General features: G+C 40.0%; 1 protein-coding gene across 1 annotated transcript; it reads right to left on the bottom strand.

Annotated features, from left to right (window-relative positions):
* Window positions 1-2,007: 2,007 nt before the first annotated feature.
* On the bottom strand, window positions 2,008-20,756 carry DCTD (dCMP deaminase). The gene is made up of 6 exons (XM_063402167.1): window positions 20,636-20,756; window positions 16,587-16,698; window positions 15,119-15,254; window positions 6,557-6,673; window positions 5,265-5,361; window positions 2,008-3,325 (listed from the first exon to the last, which is right to left on the bottom strand). Exons 1-6 carry the CDS (start codon window positions 20,668-20,670, stop codon window positions 3,247-3,249), a joined length of 576 nt encoding a protein of 191 aa, XP_063258237.1. The 5' UTR covers window positions 20,671-20,756; the 3' UTR covers window positions 2,008-3,246.
* Window positions 20,757-21,407: the final 651 nt, after the last annotated feature.

The following is a 21,407-nucleotide window of genomic DNA, read 5'->3' as shown; positions in this document are numbered from 1 at the left end:
TGCAGTTATGTACATGGAGCTTTCAGGCTGAGCTTTTGCCAGTGTTATCACAAGCTATTTGAGAAATCAGAACAACTGTACTGGTCACAGCACACTTTTTGTAATCTTTGTGAAAATATTCCTAATATACAAAGCAATAAAATGCAGCCAGTGATCAAAGCTTCAAAGATGCAGATTATGCTTTTACTCAGTATGCCAGCCTGTGAAAACATCCTTTCTTAAATGAAATTTATGTAAATAAGACCGCCAGTTCCTTGGGTTTTCTGACAAGGGAATGGTCTAATATTTGTAAGGAAAATCTAGGTGCTGGCAGGGTTTAGATTTAACTGTTAAGACAGCATTATATTGAACTGGATAGGATCCTAGCATTTTATTGTGACTTGTTCTAGTTAAAGTACCAAGGAAACTACCCAAGTGCTCCCTGAAGTTTCCTTTCGGGTTGCTGTACCAGATTTTCCAAGCAGGCCTGAGGCTGCAGGCAGTTCCCATTCCCCGTTACCGTGGCAGTGGTGCTGGCAGCCCCAGAAGGAGCTGTGCAGTTTCACGTGGGCGAACCACCAGGATCACAGGGCCAGCGGTACAGCTGCAGTAGTGGCTGGAGGAATGAGCTGAGGGAAACTTGAAGTCCTGCACCAGGAACAGAACAACTCCCAGCTGGCTGAGTGCCCAGTGGATGGATGGAAGGCAGCTTGGAAGAACAGGACCCACCTGGATCCCTGCATACATTAAGTGGATCCTGTTGCAGTGCCTGTGTCACAGAGGAGGAGAGTCAGTGAGCATCAGGAATTGGAATGGCTGACCAAAAAGGCTGCAAAACCTCTGTTCTCGTAGGCACTCGCCTGGTCAAGGCCTGAGCAACTGGATCTAACCTGTAAGTCAATGGTACTTTCAGCACGTAAGACTAAATACCCTCTAGAAATCCTTCCATTCCAAACGGTTCCATTCATCTCAAACTTGAGCTTCAGCAGCAGAAATAGTTTATTCTATTTAGCTGTTTTCTTTGTTTCCTCTATTAAGTGCTCTTTATAAGTCAAAGCACTATCTCCTGAACCATTAAAACAAAACCAAAAACCTTGGAAGTGTACAGAGTTTTGGACATGCACAAAGTTAGGATCAAAACTTCTTGAAGATTTTCTCTAAAACATTACCCTCAAATGAAGCACACAGTGTCTCAAGAGTTGTACATATGCTTTTTCCCTTTCCACAAAGTTGCACCAGAAATTAGAGTCCACTTGCTGGCCTGAGTTAACTGACTGTTACTCTGATATCCTGTACGTGTTCCTCTATGAGATCAAAACCTGACCAGGAGAACTCTAAAATCCTGTCTTTTTCCCCAGTACTGGTTTTTTGTTACACAACCAGGAAAGTCCTGAGGGAAAACACGTTCATAAAAGAAAAAGTACTTTCCTAGAAACATCTGGACATTAGTTGAAAAAACTTTCAAGTTTTAATGCACATTACATATTCACAGTATCCAAGGCTAACATGAAACACTTACAGTATATATATATACAATGTATATACATTTTAAATCTGACCTTAGATTAGAAATTATATATGAAGAAAATAGCAATTTTGCTGCAAAACCCAAAAACTCTGCTTCTTCTCTCCCCTCAGTGCTATTGTCAAAATGCTTCTACTTAAATTCAGACCAAAGAAAAAGATGTGCAAAAACTGGCTTAGTGACATTTTATTAAAGTAATTTTTCAGGTTTCATGCTCCCCCCCCCAATACACATATATGCAAATTTCTTTTTCTGGCACTAAGACACAGACCAATTTTGACCTGGAAAACAGCTGTAAGAAAAAGAAACTCATAAATTATCTTATAAATTAAGACATAATACATTACGGTGATCCCTTTGGTAGTCAAATGGTTCATGAACATTATACTTTATGTAATATCACAAATGCACAAAATATGCTTTCCATATGATTGCAAAAACAGCAGCGCTCTGGAGCCAAGTGCATGACTTAATATTATAATAATGAGTCTACTTCAGTGTAGTGGATTTTAATAAGACTTTAATAATACTGGTACGAAGCCAAATTACATAATGTCCCAAAATATGAAACAAAGCTTTTGTAGAGAAAATAAAAGCTCATTGAAGTATAACCACATTAAAAAACAAACAAACAAAACCCCCAACAAAACAAACAACCACCAATGTTATCTAAACAAAGCCATTAGGCATATTTAATTTTTAAAAATCAAATTAGAGAAAAGGAACTCAAATCTATTCCCAGATCTCAAGATAAAATTAAAAAGGATATTATTTTAGGCAACATTTATGAAAATGGAGGTACTATGTCAGCACTGGGAAACAAGCTAACACCATAATTACATCTTTTGGCACAGACATGAATATGGGTTGAATATCTCCAATTTCTCTCAAAGGACAAAAAATGATTGAATTACCTTACAGGTGGAGTTAAGGACTGAGCTATGTTGGATTATCTAGGAACAGCTTAGACCAATAAAATGATTTTCTTTTACACATGAAAACAAACTCAGTGTAAAAGTCCCAGAGGTAAAGTGCCAAATTATTTACTCCCTCAAGCTCCTTCAGTTCTGGAGTCTTGGGAAAAACAAGGATTTGAAAGCACTCGTAAAGCTCACTTAGGCATGGAGAATTCTCGGAACAGCTTCCTCTCTCAACCCTCCCCAAGTATGGCAATGTCAGATGGCAACTAAAAGAAAAGTCAGCATTTCATTTGTTGGGTAACAAGCAGAATGCCACACATTCCTAAAGCTGTAAAAGCTTTTTAAATATTAGTGTTATGCTAGTTGGAAGATTAGCATTTGCACGGATAACATTTTTTGTTCTTTATTAGGATCAACTCTTAAGATCCACATATCCAACAGAGAGATCAACATATATTAGCATATTCTACCGTACTAGTGGTTACAAGTATTGCTGTTAAACTGAGGCTAAATCTATGCTGACAGCCCATCAGAGCATGTGGTGATGAATACAGGAGGAACCAGAACAGTTTTCTTATTTTGTTTCATCTACGTGTCTCCATTTTTTAAGCAATTTTGATAAAGGCATAAAAAATTTTAAGTAGATTTAGATTCCACATGACAAGATGAAGTGAGCGGGACATTTTATGCCTTGGATTTCTTATAAGTCTACTTTAGCTACAGAAACCATTAAAAAGTTGCAAGTAACTTCAAGATGAAAGGCCTTAGCAGCTTTTTAGAACAGGATAATCACACTCTTCTAAAGACTTAATGAGACATAATTCACAGGAGCTTTTGACTTGGTCTGCTGTTAATTGAATCAAAGTCGATGATGATCTTATTACACTTTGGCTTGAATTCCCTAAAAAAAAGAGAGAAAAATACGGATATTAGTTAGTAAGTAGTTAAAACATTTTGCTTGCTTTAGTTCCAGCTAAATTTTTGAAGGAATAAAAAACTCCCAAGAAACACATCCTTGGATTCTCGTAGTTTTCTTCTCTTTGGGAGCCAATTATAGTGCACCACACTGAGAGAAACCTGGACAAGAAAGACTAAGACAAAAAGACACATGGGGTGGGTTACCCTGTACATTCTTCAGCTACTGGAATTTATAAATTACCCAGGAGTCAAAGGACTTTAACAACTTAGCTGCAGGTGGTGGCATCATATTACCAGGTCTGTGATTTTTGTTCATATATATTATTATTTCAAATATTTTTAATATATATTTAAAGATCTAAGTAGAGATAGAGGTATCCAGAAAAAATATTTAAATCTTCTGTATACATATGCATATAAAAAAGGTATTTGGAATACATTTTGATAGTATTGATATTTTGATCAATTTTTGCCTGCCAAGTTTTAGAAAAACACTTTCAAGCTTTATGTCAGCATAATAAAATATTTTCTGTGGCAGGGGAATAGATCACATTATGCCATACTGGGTAAAACCCAAACTAGTTAAAAGGGAATCATTTAAAAATTGCAACTTTAGAACTCTAAAATTAATACTGCCACAAAATGTTTCCTTTTATTATCATTACAGCATCTGCTACAGCAATTAGCAAGGAAGGTACACAGGGACTGAGCATATATTTTCCAGTCTACCAGCAAACAAAAGATTATGCAAATAGTGTGGATTTAGTGCCTAATTAAGCTCTGCAGTTGAGTTCAAGAGATTCATTAAGTACCACCTACATCCTCAGCAATCGATACAAGGATAAGTAACAGTCAAACAGGAAAGCACATGCTGCTGACCACAGAAACTCTGAACACTTTGTTCCAAACAGCGATCTGAAATGCAAGAAACATTTCTCACCCTGGAGAAGTTACAAGATTTGACTTGCAAGAGAATGATTTATGCTTCTTAGTCAAATAGTCTTAGTAGACAGAAAATACACTGAAGGACTAAAACTGAATTTCAGTACTGCTGTGTTCTTCCATGGATGTTTCTGAGCTCAGTAGGTATCTTTCATCCTAAAATTTTATTTATCAGAATTGTTATGTTTGCAAATTTTTCAAAGTCTTTATATTAACACTGTAAAAACTTTTTAGAGTTGCAAAGCCTCTCTGACTACATAATTAACCTCATCCACAGCAGGTTACTCCTATCAAACTCGCTGTTGAAAAGATTGTCTTTAGGTATCTCTGTGTCTTTAAAAACCCCACTCTTGAAACATTTTTCAGATTATCATTATCTTAAGGCAAATATTCCAAGTTTTACCCTTTCCTCACCTAAAAGCTGACCAAAGGAGATGAACACCTATAGGTACCAAGAATTAATTATGGGTGGCTTGTTTGAGACCTTCCCAAATGGACTGCAACAAAAAGATGCTGAAGTTTCAATAAGGGAGGAGAGTAATCCACAAAAACAGCTCCAAAAAAATTGGTTGTTTCAGTCCAACTCATATGATCACAGGACACTTCAGGTTGCAAGAGACTTCAGGAGATCATCTAGCCCTACCTCCTGCTCCAAGCAGGGTCAAGGAAGACTCTTCCAAATACAGTGTAACAAATAACCACCTCCTTGGCAATTTCACTTGCATTCCAAGAACAAAATGAGTCATGGACCATTTTCTCATACAAAAAGTTTCAAAACTGACCTTTAACCATATACAAGACAAAAGAATGGTACAACAGTCTGTCAGCCCAGTCTTTCTACAGAGCAAATCTTCTACAAACACTACAGAGGAATAAAATGCTACATGACTGAAAGAAAAAAAAAGCATTTGCCCTGAAGTTAGTCTCTTTCACACCCCCTTTCTTCCATTCCAGAGTAAAAATAAAGCTAATTCTCTCACCTGTATATAATACCTGCCAAATCAAACATCCGCCGTGCAGCTGTCATTTCTGTAGTGTCATGATACTTGTCAGACATGAAAATAACTTCCTTTATGCCTAAAGAAGTCACATACAAAAATGTTAGAATTACACTAAAAAATAGTAATGTCTGGTGCACAAAATCAGAAGGGGCAGCATTTATCCACATGCTCTACAACTCCTTGGTACACCTCTACTCACAAATGGATACTGTGTAAAATTGCTGAATGATCTCTGCCGAAATGACTTAGGCAGGGGAGAAATATAAAGGCTATTAAATATAGAAATATAAAGAAATATAAAGAGCATTCACAAGCGTTTCGCAGCTGATCAACATCTTCCTGTGTTTGCCAGATAGCATGAATATCAATACATTGCAATTTAGTGCTGACCTAAGTGCATAAGGAATAGGGTGAATGACTACATTGAGAACAAGCAGCCAATCTTGAAGACCATTTGATTTTGATTCTGTAAGAATTGTATGCAGCACAAATGCCGAACCCCATCATCTTTCCCTCTTCATTTCAAACCACACAGAACCAAAATAAAGAAGTGTCCTGTTTGCCGCTCTCTTCCTGTATTCCTGTGGCCATTAGTAGTGAGAGACACTCCCCAGAAGAGAAATCTATGCTGGGACAGCATGACTTCATTCGTGAGCAAAACACATGCTTCTTTAAGCAGAGATTTTTACAGAACTGAAGCGTGCTGCACATACTGCCTAATCTCAAAAAAGGAGACACATTTAGGCCAGCACACTTGCTGCGGTGGCACAGATTTATAATAATTGCAATGAAAGACATAATTAAAGTAGGATCATAGAAATCTTATGATATTTATGAGCAAAGATATTTTAAAATCTTCAAATATCTTCCATGCATCACATTCAAATTAAAATTTCATGTATATACTCCCAACAGACCTTTTGTCATGCAGAAGTTTATTTCCTTCTGCCCTACTATATTCAATGTGCCAGAGCACAGTAAAATTGACAGTAATTATATGCAATGCCTGTGTTGTTCCTTGGCAGCTCCTGGTCTAAGAAGTTACAAACCTAAATTAGAAGCACGTTTAAAATCACAGTAGATGCAATTAGCACCAGAAAAATTTGGCACCATTCAGATGCAAAAAACCCCACAAGTAGCATCTTATGAGGTTGACAGTGCAATTAATTTAGATCTAACATCAGCAATTTAACATCAAATACATCTGTTAGAAGAAACCAGTGAGCAGGCAGCACTGCAACCCTGAAAAGCAAGCTGGCACTACTGCTTACCTGCCTGGATGATGAGCTTTGCACATTCATTACATGGAAATAAGGCAACATACATGCTGCAGCCTTTCACATCAGCTGAGTTTTTGTTCATGATGGCATTCAATTCGGCATGGCACACTGATAATAACAAGGGAAGAAACAATTCATAATACTGATAATTAAAATAAATTGGTCAAAGTAAAATTAAAGTGTTACAGTATAACTGCTTACATCTTTTCAAAGGCAAATAGCTTGCACAGCTTATCATAAAGGGCAAGAGAAAGAAATACAAGCAGAAATGCCAAGATCAATGAAGGTCAATTGTTCTGACCAGGCTGCCGATTAGTAATGATATCATTAAGTGCATTAGCACTGCCATTTGCTAACACCTATTGCAGGCAACAAAGCCCTAGGCTGTGGGCCAAGCCATTGCAACCACCCTTAGTGAAGCAGTATCTCACAGCTTCACAACTCTCTGGGGTATCTAACTGCCAGTATAAAACAGCTCATTTATGTGTTTACATGCACAGATAGGAACAGTCTTATGGTTGTAGGAGCGCGCTGTGTGCTCTTAAAGGCAGCAGAACCGCCAAGTAAAACCCAGCAGCTCTGTCCTCTGGGCCTCAGAATGGCTCACTGCTGCTGCAGGATTCTCCCACCCCCAGAATACACAAGACACAGTCAGCCATAAAAACATCCAGCTTTAATATTAGAGTGACTTTACTGCTCATTAAAAGGTGCCAGACTTCACAAGCAGGAAAAAACAGTCGTGTGTTTCTCCATGATTTGAGATAGGCCAGGTAGCAATGGACCATCCTGCCTCATTCCATCATAACACAATAGCTCTTTCTGGACAGACAGCACCTTAGGGTTTCAGTGTTTATAAGGTACACATGAGCAGATTACCTAATGTGTTACCAACACAGCTGAGAAGAGCACAGTTTCTGTGTCATTCACAATCAAGCTCTGAAAAAACATGAGGATCTCTGCAAGAACTTCCTGTTTGCTCCTAGGAATAACAGCAAGTTGCATAATTTATATACCTACCTACTAAGAAACTGCCTGCTGCCCTGACTTCTTAAACAGATGTTGAATTCTGGTGTGGGTTTGAGATCATTTAGAGACCTGCATGTGCAGACAACATTAAGAGGTTTTCCACTGCTTGTTTTGAAGATCAGACTTTAAAAAAGTTGTTTTCTTCTCCCTTGCACCCATGTGAGAATTAAAACAGACCAAGTTTCACAGCACAACTTCATAGTAAACTTGGTGCTATGTGCTCACCTCCGTGTGAATGACCTCCCCACAGAAATAACGGAGTGCAGTACCTTCAACATGCAGCAATCATTGCTGAATGGAAATGTTTTCCATATGCACTAAATGTCTACACAGAATTTTCTATACAACAGCTAATGCCCTACAAGTTTACAGCCTAACTTACAGCACACAAACTTTCCCATGCAGACAAATCACAAAGGACCAAACACTTGCAAAAGAAAGCTCAGTATTGGCTTCTACCAGGCCCATGTTATGCTGTCCACATGCCTTCTCATAACCAGTAAAGCCAGAAACTGGAAATTGAACAAGAAAAAAAAAAAACAACCAAGAGCTAAGAACCATCACATTAAGGGTTCTTTCACTGTTTTTACTATTTCTACTGCAACTGTTATTGGGTCACACTTGATTTTAAATATATGCTGTTAAATGTATGAGAGATGCAGTTACATGAGCCTGTGCATTTAGAAAAGCCAGAAAATACATTCAACTCCCAGTATATTACTAAGTTGCACCAATCTTATAAAGCTTTCACAATAGTCAGAGAATTATTCTTCTGGGGCTACAGAGGACTGAGTAAGAGAGTGACATAATTTCCACAACTGGAGGTAGGGGTTATGTCAACAGGACAGAAACATCACTTTCAAGTTTCTTTGAACAATATATTTACGTTCTAGGCAGCAGTTTAAAATTTGGAAGACCTCCAAAAAGGAGGCTGTTTTCAAAGGTTTCCAAAACTAAAATAGAAACAAAATTAATTCCTTCAGTAAATATTTTTCCTTCACTAAAACTCAGAAATCTTTAGCTGTAAAACCAGACAAGTTTTATTATTAGTACTGCAACAAGTTTCCTTCCTGCACTAATGAGAGAAAAAGGTTCTTTTGGCAGACTTCTACAAACTTTCAACAACAAACCTCTTCCCAAGCAAAAACAAGGTCAGGCCAAGAATAACTTCTAGAAGATAATCAGCTGGACCAAGGGAAAACCACAAATTTTGCCTCTAGATCATCTTCACACAATCTGAAGTTACAAAAAATTACAACTATCCCATGTGGACAGAAGATCCAGACAGCAATAAGAAACAGACTAATCATTCCAAGACAAAAAGTACTTAAGTCTACAATAAACCCAGCAAGTTTTCATTTCAAATAGAAAATGAGGTACATTTTTCATGTGCCTAACCAAGTATTTCTTACTGAACTTACTGCAGAAACTAGTACAGGACCAGAACCATGCACTGATTCCAGAAGTCATCATTTTCCAGCCAGTATTACTTTTTTTTAGCCTACTGGACTATTAAATACCAAACAATTTTGTCTCAGTTGCTGTGATTTGAAAGTATATTCTGGGGAACTATCATTACACGTGTCTTTGTTTTATACATCTCCTTAGATGACTGCTACTTATAAAGGGATATTATGCCAGATGGTTCTTAAGAAGGTGCTGGCATCAGACAAGTATTTTTAGGCTTTGTCCCATCACTCTTAATTTCCAATTACTCATATTCACCTCTCTCTGACAAATAGGCATTCACCAGGTAAGATAGGTGTATTACCCCCAGATTTTTCTTATAGGCTTGCCTTTTCTTTCTCTTTTTTGAGATAAAGAAAACAAATCTAGAAGTCCAAAATCCCTCTTGTTAATGACTAGCTAGTTTACACTTAGGGTGTTACAAAGTTTTCTAAGCTGTTAAGAGCTCCTGCTAATAGTTACGAATTGTCCTCTCTGAGGTAGTAAGAAGCTAACTGAAAATAATCATTCACAGCTGCACAGTATTCAGAATTCTGGACTGTAACTTTAAGCAGACTAGTAAAACTAATAATTATTACAATACCCTATGAGGGGCTCCAGAGCTTTGGTTTTTTTAAAAAAAATATTCACATATAGCCAACATAGTATCAAGTCCACAACACTGGTTTCCATTCTGTAAAAGTAGTTTGAAAAGTATTCTCAAAAGGCTTCATTAGCTGAAGAAACAACCATGCAACAAGAAGTTAAATGTGCGCTCTGACATTCCCACCACCTGCTACTATGTTCATGAGAGGAAAAAAAAAACCCAGAAAAGCCAATGAATGACTGCTTCATTACTGATAGTATTAATTGCTAGTGTTTCTAGCTCTTCTCATTGCATGCTGGTTGTGTTGCACAGCTGAGGTAGTACTCATCCTTAAGCTCACCTGTAAATAAGAGACCCCTGCTTACCTTATAAATGGTAATTTTTCAGGATGGAACACTTAACATGAGCATGTTCCCAGTGGGTTGCAGAGTCAGAAGTACTCTTCTCACATTCTAAACGTGTTCTGACTAGCAATTTTATAAGAACTACAAGACTAGTCAAAGTGTTTAATACTGTTTAAAGGCATGCTTGATGAAGAGCATGCTAGGGACCACCAAAACTTTAAAGACCCTTTAAAGAAGCAATCAGAGGAAGGGCTAGGGAGAATGACTTTTTAGTGCTTTTAATTACTAATTGAGCCAGACTAAGAATTGTGTTATACTTTACTCGCTGGAACTCTGACACTAAACACAGCAAGAATCACACGGAAGGTATCAAAACATTATTTCAAGGAATGGAGTCTGGAGTGACAACCATTAGGGGAAGTGGTTGATGCATCTTGAATTTGTGGAAAGACATCTATTTTTTTCCACCTTTTGAAAGCATAGGGATGGTTGCTGGTCACTGCATTAAGGGCAGGCAGGACACTGATGCTGGGCTGGCACTGCCCTCAGCCCTTCCTGCTGTTCTGTCTCTCTCTCTGTGTGCTGGAGAAGAGCAGCTGCTGTGGCCAGGGCACAGAGGCAAAGATAACAGCAGCAGATTTGTTGGGAGTCCTAGCCTCTTCAGACTGCAGTAAGAAAAATGAAACCTCAGCCTCACTGCTTTCTTCCATGAGTAGCAAGAACTGGGAAGTGAAGATGGGAACCACTTGTCCCATTTATGAACATCACAAAACTTGCAGGGTCAGACCAGAGAAGCGTCTCTCAAAACCCAGCAGCATTAGTTAACCTAGCCTATTTCACAGTTTCTCCCATCCTGCTCCAAGCTGGTCCTACTCCTAGCAGAGCACACAGGTGTTTCTTAGCGGGCAAGCAGAACAAGAGGAATTGTTGTTTCTAAATTTCCAAAAATTCTGTTGTTTCTAAATTTCCAAAACATACAGATTTGATGTATGACACCAGAATTGGACAAAAATCCATGCAGGTCAAGAGTGAGTGGCTGTAAGTGGACACCATCTCCTACAGATCCCCTTCCCAGCTGAAGCCTCATCTTTGCACTGCCAGTTGGAGAGAGTGATAAGGCACACTTCTTCAGAGCGCCTTATCAAATTTTGTGCTGTCAAAATAACAGCTTCTATAAAACCAACATTTGCATGAATATTGTTGAGTGTTCATTTCTCTGAAAAATTGACAAAAAGCTCATAATCCTAACACAAGGAAATGTTGATAACAGTTTGTTTCATTTTACACAGCAGGTACTGTTCAATTAGAGCACACTTTTTGCCACAGCACATATTTTATCATATTTGAACCTGTATAAATATTTTTAAGCATACTTACTCAATATTTTCTGTATTGCTCAGAGGTTTCTCAATTTGCCAGTCATTTTAATTTAAAACCCTTAATTAGAGACTGGTTGTCAAATGGATACAGTGGAGACAGAGGGCATAACAAGAGCACAGCAACTAGATTTAGTGGTAAGATTTGTGTTAATAGGAGAAAAATGTAGTATTTTAAATGATTGGTGAGAAGAAACCAAACATCAACAAATCCTCAGATTCATCTAACAGAAACAGAGGGCATACTTTTGACTCTGAAAGATAGAATTTTGCCTAATTGTTAAAAAGCTTCTCCACATAGTACTGAACACAATGCTTCAGGAAGCGCTTTTAATAATAATAATAATAATACTTAATAAGTTAATGTTTAATAACATCTTAGTAAAATCAGCCTTCCATTTCTCTCATGTGCACAGACACATCCCTGCTGCTGTCACTGACTGGCAGCCTGCAGCCAGTTCCAACATAATGACAAAATCCTGGTTTTGTGCTGTGAAAAATGTCACTCTGCAAAACACTCTGTGCTTTCTGATATAACAAGGCTATGCTGTTCAAATATACACCACAACTAGAGGGAAGAGCCTTTATCCACTTCAAGAGTCTCATAAGGAATGCACAGTATCAACACACAGGATCCACATCACTATTCCTGCAATATCCAAATGCCTTGCAAACGTTTGCATCCTCTAAGGAAAAGTGAACACAAGCTAGCACATTTTGATGCCTTCTCCCAGTAGCAGCTCAGGTTAGCCCTGGATTTCTTAATCAAGCACAACACTGCCCCTAACAGTGAGCTGAGAAGAACCCACTCTTGAGGGTGTAAGAGAGATACATACAGTATATTGCAGCAGACATAGGTAATCAAGACAGTGGTGAATTTCAAACCAACAAGCGTCGATACAGCAAAACGCAAGAGTGACTGGACTTGTTTAATCTCACAACAGAAGTTCAAAAGGTAACTGTTATGAGTAAATGCACGGGGAAAGAGGAAGGGTTAACCACAGTGAATAAGAAAAACTAAAAGAACATTGCCAGCACACTCGAGAACCTAAAAACTAACCACATATAAATTTAGCTTGGAAATTGGAAGACTTTTAGCCCTGAAACAGTGAATCTAGTCAGAGCTCTAAGGTCAATGCATCCATCAGTTTTTCTGGAGCTCAATACATTTGTTACAGGATCACCTAACACCCTTCTGCAAAGATCGCCTCTGGGTCCAATCCCCTCCTATGTCTATGCTGCTAAACACAGACAGGGCCAGGGACTGACCCTTGGCCCTGAGGCCAACCGGCACAGACTGGCTCATGCTCATCTCAGGGCTCCCTCAGCAACACATCACCCTCGGCCCTGGGTTTCCTCAAGCTCCAGGAGTCCCATGACACCACACAGTTATTTTGTATGTCTCAGTTCAAAGTGCATAAAGAAGTGAGAAGACTTTTATGCAGTCCACCAGAGAGGGTTTTTCAGAACATGAAACCGAGTATGTGTTGCATATCTGCCAGTATGGCCTGAGGGAAGAAGGAGGGTTAAGCATACCATCTCAGCAGGCTTTGCATTATAAGCCTATACCTGATGACTGTTTTCTTGCAGTCTTTTTTCTACCCTGCCCTCCGGAGCACCATTGGAAGAGCAATAGTGAAGCTTTGTTCTGGTGAAAGCTAGTCAAAGCGTAGTGCAAAACATGGGAAGTGAGCTAAGTGTTCATGGCTAACCCGCAAGAGCACCCAAGACCAGGTGGTCAGCACTCAGATCCAACCCCAGACCTTTTCTGTAGCAGATGCATCAAGTAGCTCCAGAAGACAACTTCCAACTTGGTGTGGTAGTACATGCACAATTACCATCAGCTTCATCCAACAAGCTACATTGCAGTGATGGAAGTGCCATGGTTAGCTAACAAAGCACACAGTAAGATTGTACTGTCTCTGAACAAGCCAGTCAGGAAAATGCAAGGAGAAAAAGTTCAATTTACACAAATGCTGTAATGATTAGCAAAAGGAGAAAGGAAAAAATGACAGTTTAATGAGATTTTAACAGCAATTCTATGTGTCTCTGCATCTACCAGAATTTTTTTTAAGCCGAAGATTTTCTTTTTATATATACTTGTCTGGTCTGTCAACTGTGCTATCAAGATTAATAAGAAATTGCTAGAGTTTAAATGATCTGTGAATTACAAAATAGGTTGTTTATTCATCACAGCAGACACTTTGTGTTACAAAGCTGTGATTTTTTTAATGAGGTGAAGACTAAGATAATGGGGGGAAGGGTAGTAGTTAGACCAACTCCTGGAAATCAACTCAGCACTCCAAGCTGTTACTAGTTAGCTCATTTTTTAAACATCACATGCTCCACATCTTCTGCAGTCAGAGTTAGCAAAAACACTCTCACATCATCTTGTACAAAGATTCCTCACAGTACTTTTAGTTTAAGCTGGTCAGCTTAGATTTGAGTGCCTGGAACACGCTCCGATGCCACAGACCACCCACACTGATTTTAGCTCAGAACTGAGACCTTAAAGCAGCATAAAGATTCAACCAAAATCAATATTCTGTTTTCAGTGCTTTTTATTTAATCAATGGACTAACACTTGATTCCTTGCCCTATAAATAAAGAGCAGTCATACTAAGTTGAACCATTATGGCCACAGCAGTATATGTAAAAGCAGTGGTTCAGAGCAGACTTCAAAATTTGGCAGAGGCAGACTTCAAATCTGGCCCTATATTGGGAATGCACCCATTACAAAAAATAATATGAAATGGTCTTGAGCTTAAGAACTACCATTAGAGGTTTTATAATAAATTGGTGAAGTGAACAAGGACAAAGTACTGGACTTTTAAGAAGTCAAAAATATCAAACTGATGAATTATGTGCTGAACCACTGCATATCATCTTTCACTTCAATGCTATAGAAAACCAGAAAAAGGTTTTTAGAAAGAGCTCTGAGTGAACTCAGGCTATGTCAAAACTCATGCAAGTTTAATTTCTCTATCACACCAATTGTTAAAGTTACAAGTAAGAAACAGAATTAACAGGCAGAGATAAATACTGGTCACTGGAAGAGAGTCTATTTCTCTGCAAAAGATGAACTCTGGTGCTGACTTTCCTGACCCATGCAGGGAGAAGAAAAATTTCTCAAGGCTCTGATTCTCTCTTTCTTGCTTCTCTACCCTGCCATTCCTGAGCTCAGAAGAGGCTGAGATGCAGCTCAGGATGAAGAAGCTCTTGTTTTTTCTTTGCCTGTGGCTTCTGCTGCATTGGTGTCACACACAAGAGGTGCAGCAGGAGCTGGAGTGGGTACAGAAAGACAAAGGGGGACTTAAGGAAGCACGGGCACTGTATGGTCTCTTACCAGTCCTAACCAAGGTTTCTTCCCCACATCAGCCATTGCAGGCCACGAGGCAGCTCTAAACCCCACTTCCACACACGGCAGACAGCGCTCATGGTGTGGAGCCTGAGGCAGCCCAGCCTCCTTGGCTCCTGCAAACCACACCTGATCCAGAAGAGTCAGCCCTGCTGAAAGGTCCACCAGATTTCACAGAGACCCTTTAAATAACACAGTTAAAATGGCTAATATTTATGAACCTATTTCACCAGGATGTCAGTTCTTCAGAAAGACTGATTTTTATCCTAGTGTACCACGTATGGACACATTGACAGTATCAAGTGAGTGGAAGAAAAACTGATCCACACTTTACCAGCTGAACTTCCACAGATACAGACATCACAAGTCTAACCTGTCAACTACAAGAAGCCTTACCATAAGGATATTTTGTGTCTAGTCTATTTGCTCCTGTTCTTGTCCAGGGTAGTACATCATCGCTGCAACCATTAGGCATCCCATTGTAGCCAATTCCAACAATCTTGTTTTCTGAATTTACAATGCAGGCACCAACCTAAATAAAAACAGATTTATATAGTACCAACAGCATGCAAAACAATGTGTCAACAACAAAGATAAGACATGAACAGTCAGTCCTACAATTTCCATTTAAGAGATACAAGCTTCACTTGATATATTAAGTCACACCATCTGGTGAGCAAGGCTACAATTGTACCCAACTGTTGGGGCTTTGCAATAAGTCAGGGCAGATGTAACTCTGCTACCCCTTCGGTCATGCTGTGCCCATCCCAGCCTGCCAGCACTGTTCCTTGTCCAATTACGAAATGAACTTAGTTCAAGGAGCAGAAACAGCACTGAACAAACCCTAGTAAAAACGTAAGTTCAGCTCCCCAAACTAGCTTTCCCAGTAGCAGTATGAGCAACGTGAGCAAAAGAAAAGTTATGAAAGATGTAACAGAAATACAAGTGCTGGCTTATGGAGGCCTCACAAGCCTTTGCAGCTTGTTGCAAACATGCACTAAAGTTCAAAACCTTTTAACTCCCACCCTTTATTGCTTCAACCCAAGTCTTCAAAGGGACTTTTCTTAAAGCAGAGTCCCATTTTTATGTTTTCTGCCCATATTATTTGTTGAAATTGCAATAGTACTAATTTTAATTCAGACAATGTGTTTACCAACCAGCCCTTGGGTAACAAAACTTTAGCCCCAAGTGAACAACTTTCAGAGAGCTAAGTGCCATAATGTACAGAAGGAAGTGAACAGATTGTTTTTTCTGGTATTTGCTTCCTGATTTTTTTCGCACAAAGGAAATCTAACAGGATGACTGGATCCCATAGAATAGCATGTTTCAGCACCTGTATCAGTCACCTGAAATCAATATTGAACAATATTGAACTGAGGCACATGAAAAGTGAAAAATGGGAACAGACAGTGAAGCATAGGGAACAGGGGATCCTGAGGGAGGAACAAACTAGAAGAAAACTCCAGTCAACCCAATAAGAAACAAATACTCTCACAGGTGAAGAAAAGACATTTGTAAAATGTTGTGTCATAAAAATTACAACCTAAAACTTCCAGCAGTTTTATCCTCCTCTAAAAGTGACTATATTTACTGGAAAAAGGAGACAAAACGCATGTATTATTTTAACTTCCAGATGAAAACATGATTTATAAAACTTCAAGCTACAAATATACACAGAATAATACGTATGAGGTTAGGCCCAATATGAGAATTTCTGTAACAGAAGGTGCTGACTATGCTGAAAACTGAATAGCTATACACTGAAATAACTTTCATTAAGAAATTCCTGAACCTGTTATGTGTCCATCGAATGCGATATGCAATATAGATTAGGTTATGTTATTATTATATGTTGCCTTCTTACCTGAGAGCTTGGATCCTTGCTTCTTTGTGCTGACAGAAAAGCTACTGCCATAAAATATTCAGGCCATTCCAAATAATCCTCTCTTTTTTTGCAGGATGCTTCACTGCTGAAACTACAGTTTATAGAAAAAAACAGCCATCAGCAAACACCACAGACCTAGAGTTACTACAAATCATTTTATTTTAACATGCACAAGTTTACAGTAACCAGGATCAGAATGTGGCTAAGAGCACATATTCAGTAATATTTTGATAGTAAAACCATCAGTGTAAAGTGCTTTCCAGGAACTTATACATGCAACATGTTCTTTCAAGGAAAAGGCATCCAAGCAAGGTTGCAAATTTCATTTTTAGATAAGAAGGCTGAGATATTCAGAGCACTGAGCAATTCAAAGACAGAGCAATTTATCCTTTATAGATAACACCTTGTATATTTCTAAGGTTCACGTATCTCATGTACTGCCATTCTTCTCACTCAAACAACATAATCTTTTTTATGATGACTGTGATAACTATCAGCCTCTAAGTTATTTTATACTTCTGCCTATGACAAGTGCTCAGAAGCTTCCTGTTTGGTGACTTCCTCTGCAGGCATTCATTTCTGACCACATGGTTACCACCATAAGTTTACCTCTTGTTACAACATTTACCACCAAAGATCTGAGGCCATTCCAACAGCTCCCTGCTAATTTTCTCTTGAGATTATGCCTTATGAAAGCCTTTTGAAAACTGACAGGAGACGGGTTCAAGAACTTTGCCTTTAGATAGAATATATGAAAGTGCCACAAAAGGTTGCTTCTTTCCCTGCCCCGAAGGGTATATTTGGGTGAAGGAGGAAGGAAAAAAAGGTGATACATCATTTTCTCTTGCCTGCTTATGGGTGAAAGCCTGCTCAGACAGTGTAAGACCCAACAGGGGAATTTCTGTGCTTTTCAGCTCAAAGAAAAGAAAGGCAGAAAGCTCTCTCTCCTCACATATGCTTAAGCTTTGAAAATTTCAAACAAAAGATCAAATTGAAAGAAATTTCCCCAAACTCTCTCACCTATCATTGCTACAACTTGAAAACCAAACCAATGGAACTTCTCAAATACAATCATTAGGCTGTCAAAATACAAGGTGCACAGTAGTTTTTTTCTTGGGCCCCCTCTCACCAAAGACTACAGCTTAAGACCCAGATACCCTTCTTGTGATGTACGGCCATACAGAAAACTACATCACAGGTAACTGCAAGCAGCAAGACATCTCCTAGCAACACTAGTACCAGCACTTTCAGACGACAAACATTAGAAGGCAAGTGTGTAGTTAATCATTATTTTTATAACTCAAAGCATGTATTAGAGGCTTGCAGTTAGGTTGTCATAAAGAGGTTACATTGTTTGAGTGAAAACAATGCCAGCACATGATAAAACTACTTTAGAAACCTACAAGGTGCTATTTACCAAAGATAAATTGCTGGGTTTGAATAGTCTGTATGTGGCACATTACAAGTTAGCAATTTTGGCTTGCTCTTGGAATGAATGAGGATCCTCTTTAAGGCTACCATCTCAAAGTAAGGAGGGAGGAACATACACTCTTGATGTAACCCACACACCTCCCTCAGACTTTGACAATATTGCAAATAGTGCCCTGAACTGTCAATTGTCAAAGCAAACACCCAAATCAAGTATGTGATTCTAAGAATGCCCAGACTGACTTGAATCACTGTAACTAAAGGGTTGGGGCTATATCCTACCAAGAAGGAAAAGTGCTCAGAGAAAGAAGAGATTAAAGACACGCCCTCACACCACTCTGTGCCAAACTGAACTTTGACAGGTTGAGAACATCAAGAAAATGTTTCAGCTACATGATTATTTAAAATACCTCAAAAAAAGGGATTTACAAAATCTAAAACACAACTGGACTTTAAATGATGGCTCCTGGCTAAGTGACATTCACAGCGATGTCTTTGGAGAGGGATGAAACACAATGCAGAACTACACTGAATAAAACATTCTGGGAAAAGGGCTCCAGAAAGATAGCAGAACTCTGAACTAAGAGGTCATGAGATCTTCTTTTGTTAAATTATTCCCTAGCAACTCTACTTATTCAAAACATAACAAAAGCTAGTATTTACTTTTCTAATAAATACAGAACTGTGTGTAAGTGGAGGTCCCTCAGAGTACCAACTTCACAGGGAGAGGAGCATAACTAAAAAATAAGCAGAAGTCTTACATCAAAGAGAACATAAAAACCCCCCAAAGGCCACACTCAATTACTTCTACTTAACAGCACTGTGTTTGGCAAGATAATTCCCTCAACTCAGTGCATAAGAACTCAAGACTGTGAAAAGGGTATAAACCACTTAATTTCTGATTGAGCAGAAGCCAAGGCCTTGGCTAGCAGTCAAGCACACACACGAAAATTAGTTTATGGATTTGGGGTGGCTGATAATCTTCTTTATGCTCATTTGTAAGTTCTAGAATTCCATGAATGAAAGCTACTCTAGAAAATACTATAGCTAGCTGGAAAACAGGCAATCAAGGCTTAGCCTTAGGATAACCCATAAGAACTTATGAACAAAAGTAACAGAAACTGAAAGCGATGAAGAATGCTGCTAAGAACAATGAGGGGAAAGAAAAACCTAAATTTTAGAATAATTAGTAGCCTATAGAAAATTTTGTAAAGGTTATTTCAAGGGAGAATAGAGAAAACGGTTCTGTAACTAGAGAACACTGCCTCCCTTTTCACTTCTTCTTCATCCATCTAGGCTTCAAGTAAGCTGTAACACCATCTGAGAAAGGCACAAATGTCATTCAGCTACTCTAAAAAATGAGTAGCATTATGGTCTACCAAAATGAAGATTTCTTTTGAGAAGCCTAAAGCAGAATTTATCATCTCAATTTTTTTCGTACGACAATTATGACAGTCAGCTATACAACAATATAGTACAACTGGAGGACTGGGGGGTATCAGATTAACCTGCCTCTTTTTAAGTTCTTCCTCTGCTTCCTCATATTTGATGTCATGTGCATTTGAGCAGTATGATTCCCCAATATCATGTATACTACTGAAGGCCAACTATCAATGCCTTGGCATTGAAATCACAGGTAAAAAATGAAGTGTGCATTAAAAATAAGAAATAAACATCTTCAGCTAAGCTCTTGTTCCCCAAAAGCCAAACAAGATATGGGCTCTTGATGACCTTCAATACAAACTTCTTTAACTCTCATGTTTTATGATCACTATTACATTAAATGTGGGATTTCCTTTACTTGAGGCTTCTCATCTTTCCCCTCATATAGGTACTGAGGTAGGGTCATTACATATTCCGTACTGGGAAGGAAGGTTTTGAAAGTGAACACTCAATCTTTCTTACAGGAAAACAATACTCAGTGCATTGCTAATTAATTATATGCTCAATTTTCTTGGGAGATAACCCATCAGACCTGTAAAGATAAACACTGTGTATGAATACTGTACCTCAATTAAGCAATACCAGAACACTTCCCTCACTGAACGTACTTCACTTTTACAGAGTCACTCCTGAGTTTAATTAATTGCCTATTACTCACGCCGGTCCTCATTTCCGGAAATAATGAACACAAGACACCTTGCCCGCTCTTTTTCCTACCCCAGCGATTACGAAACCCAAGTAAAACAGGCCATGCCCTCACCACAGGGCCTTTAGGGGCTTCAGGAAACGCCTCCCTGCCGGGACGGGTTTCCCTCCACACGGCGACGGCCGTGGGGAGCCCCCGGCTGCGCGGACCTTCCTCTCCGCGCCCCTCCGTCCTGCCCTGGGGGACTCCCGCTTCCCTCGCTCCCTCGCTCCCGCCCCGGAGGATCCCCGCTTCCCTCCCTCCCGCCCTCAGAGGCCGGGCTGGCCGCACCACCCGGGGCCATCGGGCCCCTCCACCGGGGCTTCACCCGCGGGCGGCAGCGGCCCGGCCCGCCCGGAGAAAGTTTAGTCAGGCGGCGTGCGAGGGGAGCACGCTGTCGGAGGGAGAGGGAGCCGCGGGGTGACGGGCGGGAAGAGCCCGGGAGACTCCCGCGGGCCCTGCACTGGCGTACCCGTTCCGCTGCTGGCCGGGCTGGGGGCCGCTCATGCTGGCGCGGCCACGCTGCTCCCGCCGCAGGGCGCCAAGGCGGGCGGGCGGGGCCGGGGGCGGGCCGGGGCTGCCGAGCCGCGCCCCGAGCGGCCCGGCCCAGCCCGGCCTCGGGTGCGCCCGCAGCGCCCGGCGGCGGACCCCGCCGCCACCCCGGGCTGCTGCGAGCCCCGCCACACTGTAAACCAGCTACTCGAATGTCTGTTCGGTTTTCTGACAGACGTTGCTTCTGATGTTTTGTTTTGACACAAGCGTGTGGGTTTTCGCCCTGCTCACGCTCTTGAGGTAAATGCTATTTATTAAAGCTTGACATTAGCATATTAAATCGTCGGAAAATCGGACTTTTTATTTGTTCTCCGGATATAAAATTGATGCGGAAATAGAGTTATAGTTTATTAACACTTTGTAGCTGCTGCTAGGTCGTAAAAGTCTCCCAGGATGCACAGGTAGCTGAACATGTATATATAACCAACTACAGTACAAAATAAGAGGTATGATAATAAACATTAAATGTTTGTACGGTGTGTTTGTGTTCCTTGTGTGAGAAGCTGCCTACTTGGGCTGGCTGGCTTCCCCTAGGGCATGCCTTTGTGGATGCCCTCAAATGGGAGCAAGGTACACGTGTTCACTCCATGGGGCTACGAGGCATCAGCTGAAGGCTGCCCAAACCCAGCCAAACGGGACCAATTCGGTTCCCACCAGAGGCAGTGACAGGGGCAGCAAACTCAGTGATGGAC

This window comes from Prinia subflava, chromosome 7 (genome assembly GCF_021018805.1).
Source record: "Prinia subflava isolate CZ2003 ecotype Zambia chromosome 7, Cam_Psub_1.2, whole genome shotgun sequence".
Classification (NCBI taxonomy): Eukaryota; Metazoa; Chordata; class Aves; order Passeriformes; family Cisticolidae; genus Prinia; species Prinia subflava.
The sequence above is the reverse complement of the archived record's forward strand: the minus strand, read 5'-3'. Positions and strand labels throughout refer to the sequence as shown.

What these genes read in the sequence shown, in the direction of transcription:
- DCTD (XM_063402167.1), bottom strand. Translation starts at nt 20,670, where the DNA reads ATGAGCGGCCCCCAGCCCGGCCAGCAGCGGAACGG. An exon ending in GCAAGGATCCAAGCTCTCAG is followed by an intron (nt 15,255 to 16,586) that starts GTAAGAAGGCAA and finishes GTTTTTATTTAG; the next exon opens with GTTGGTGCCTGCATTGTAAA. An exon ending in TTGGCAGGTATTATATACAG is followed by an intron (nt 3,326 to 5,264) that starts GTGAGAGAATTA and finishes TCTTTTTTTTAG; the next exon opens with GGAATTCAAGCCAAAGTGTA.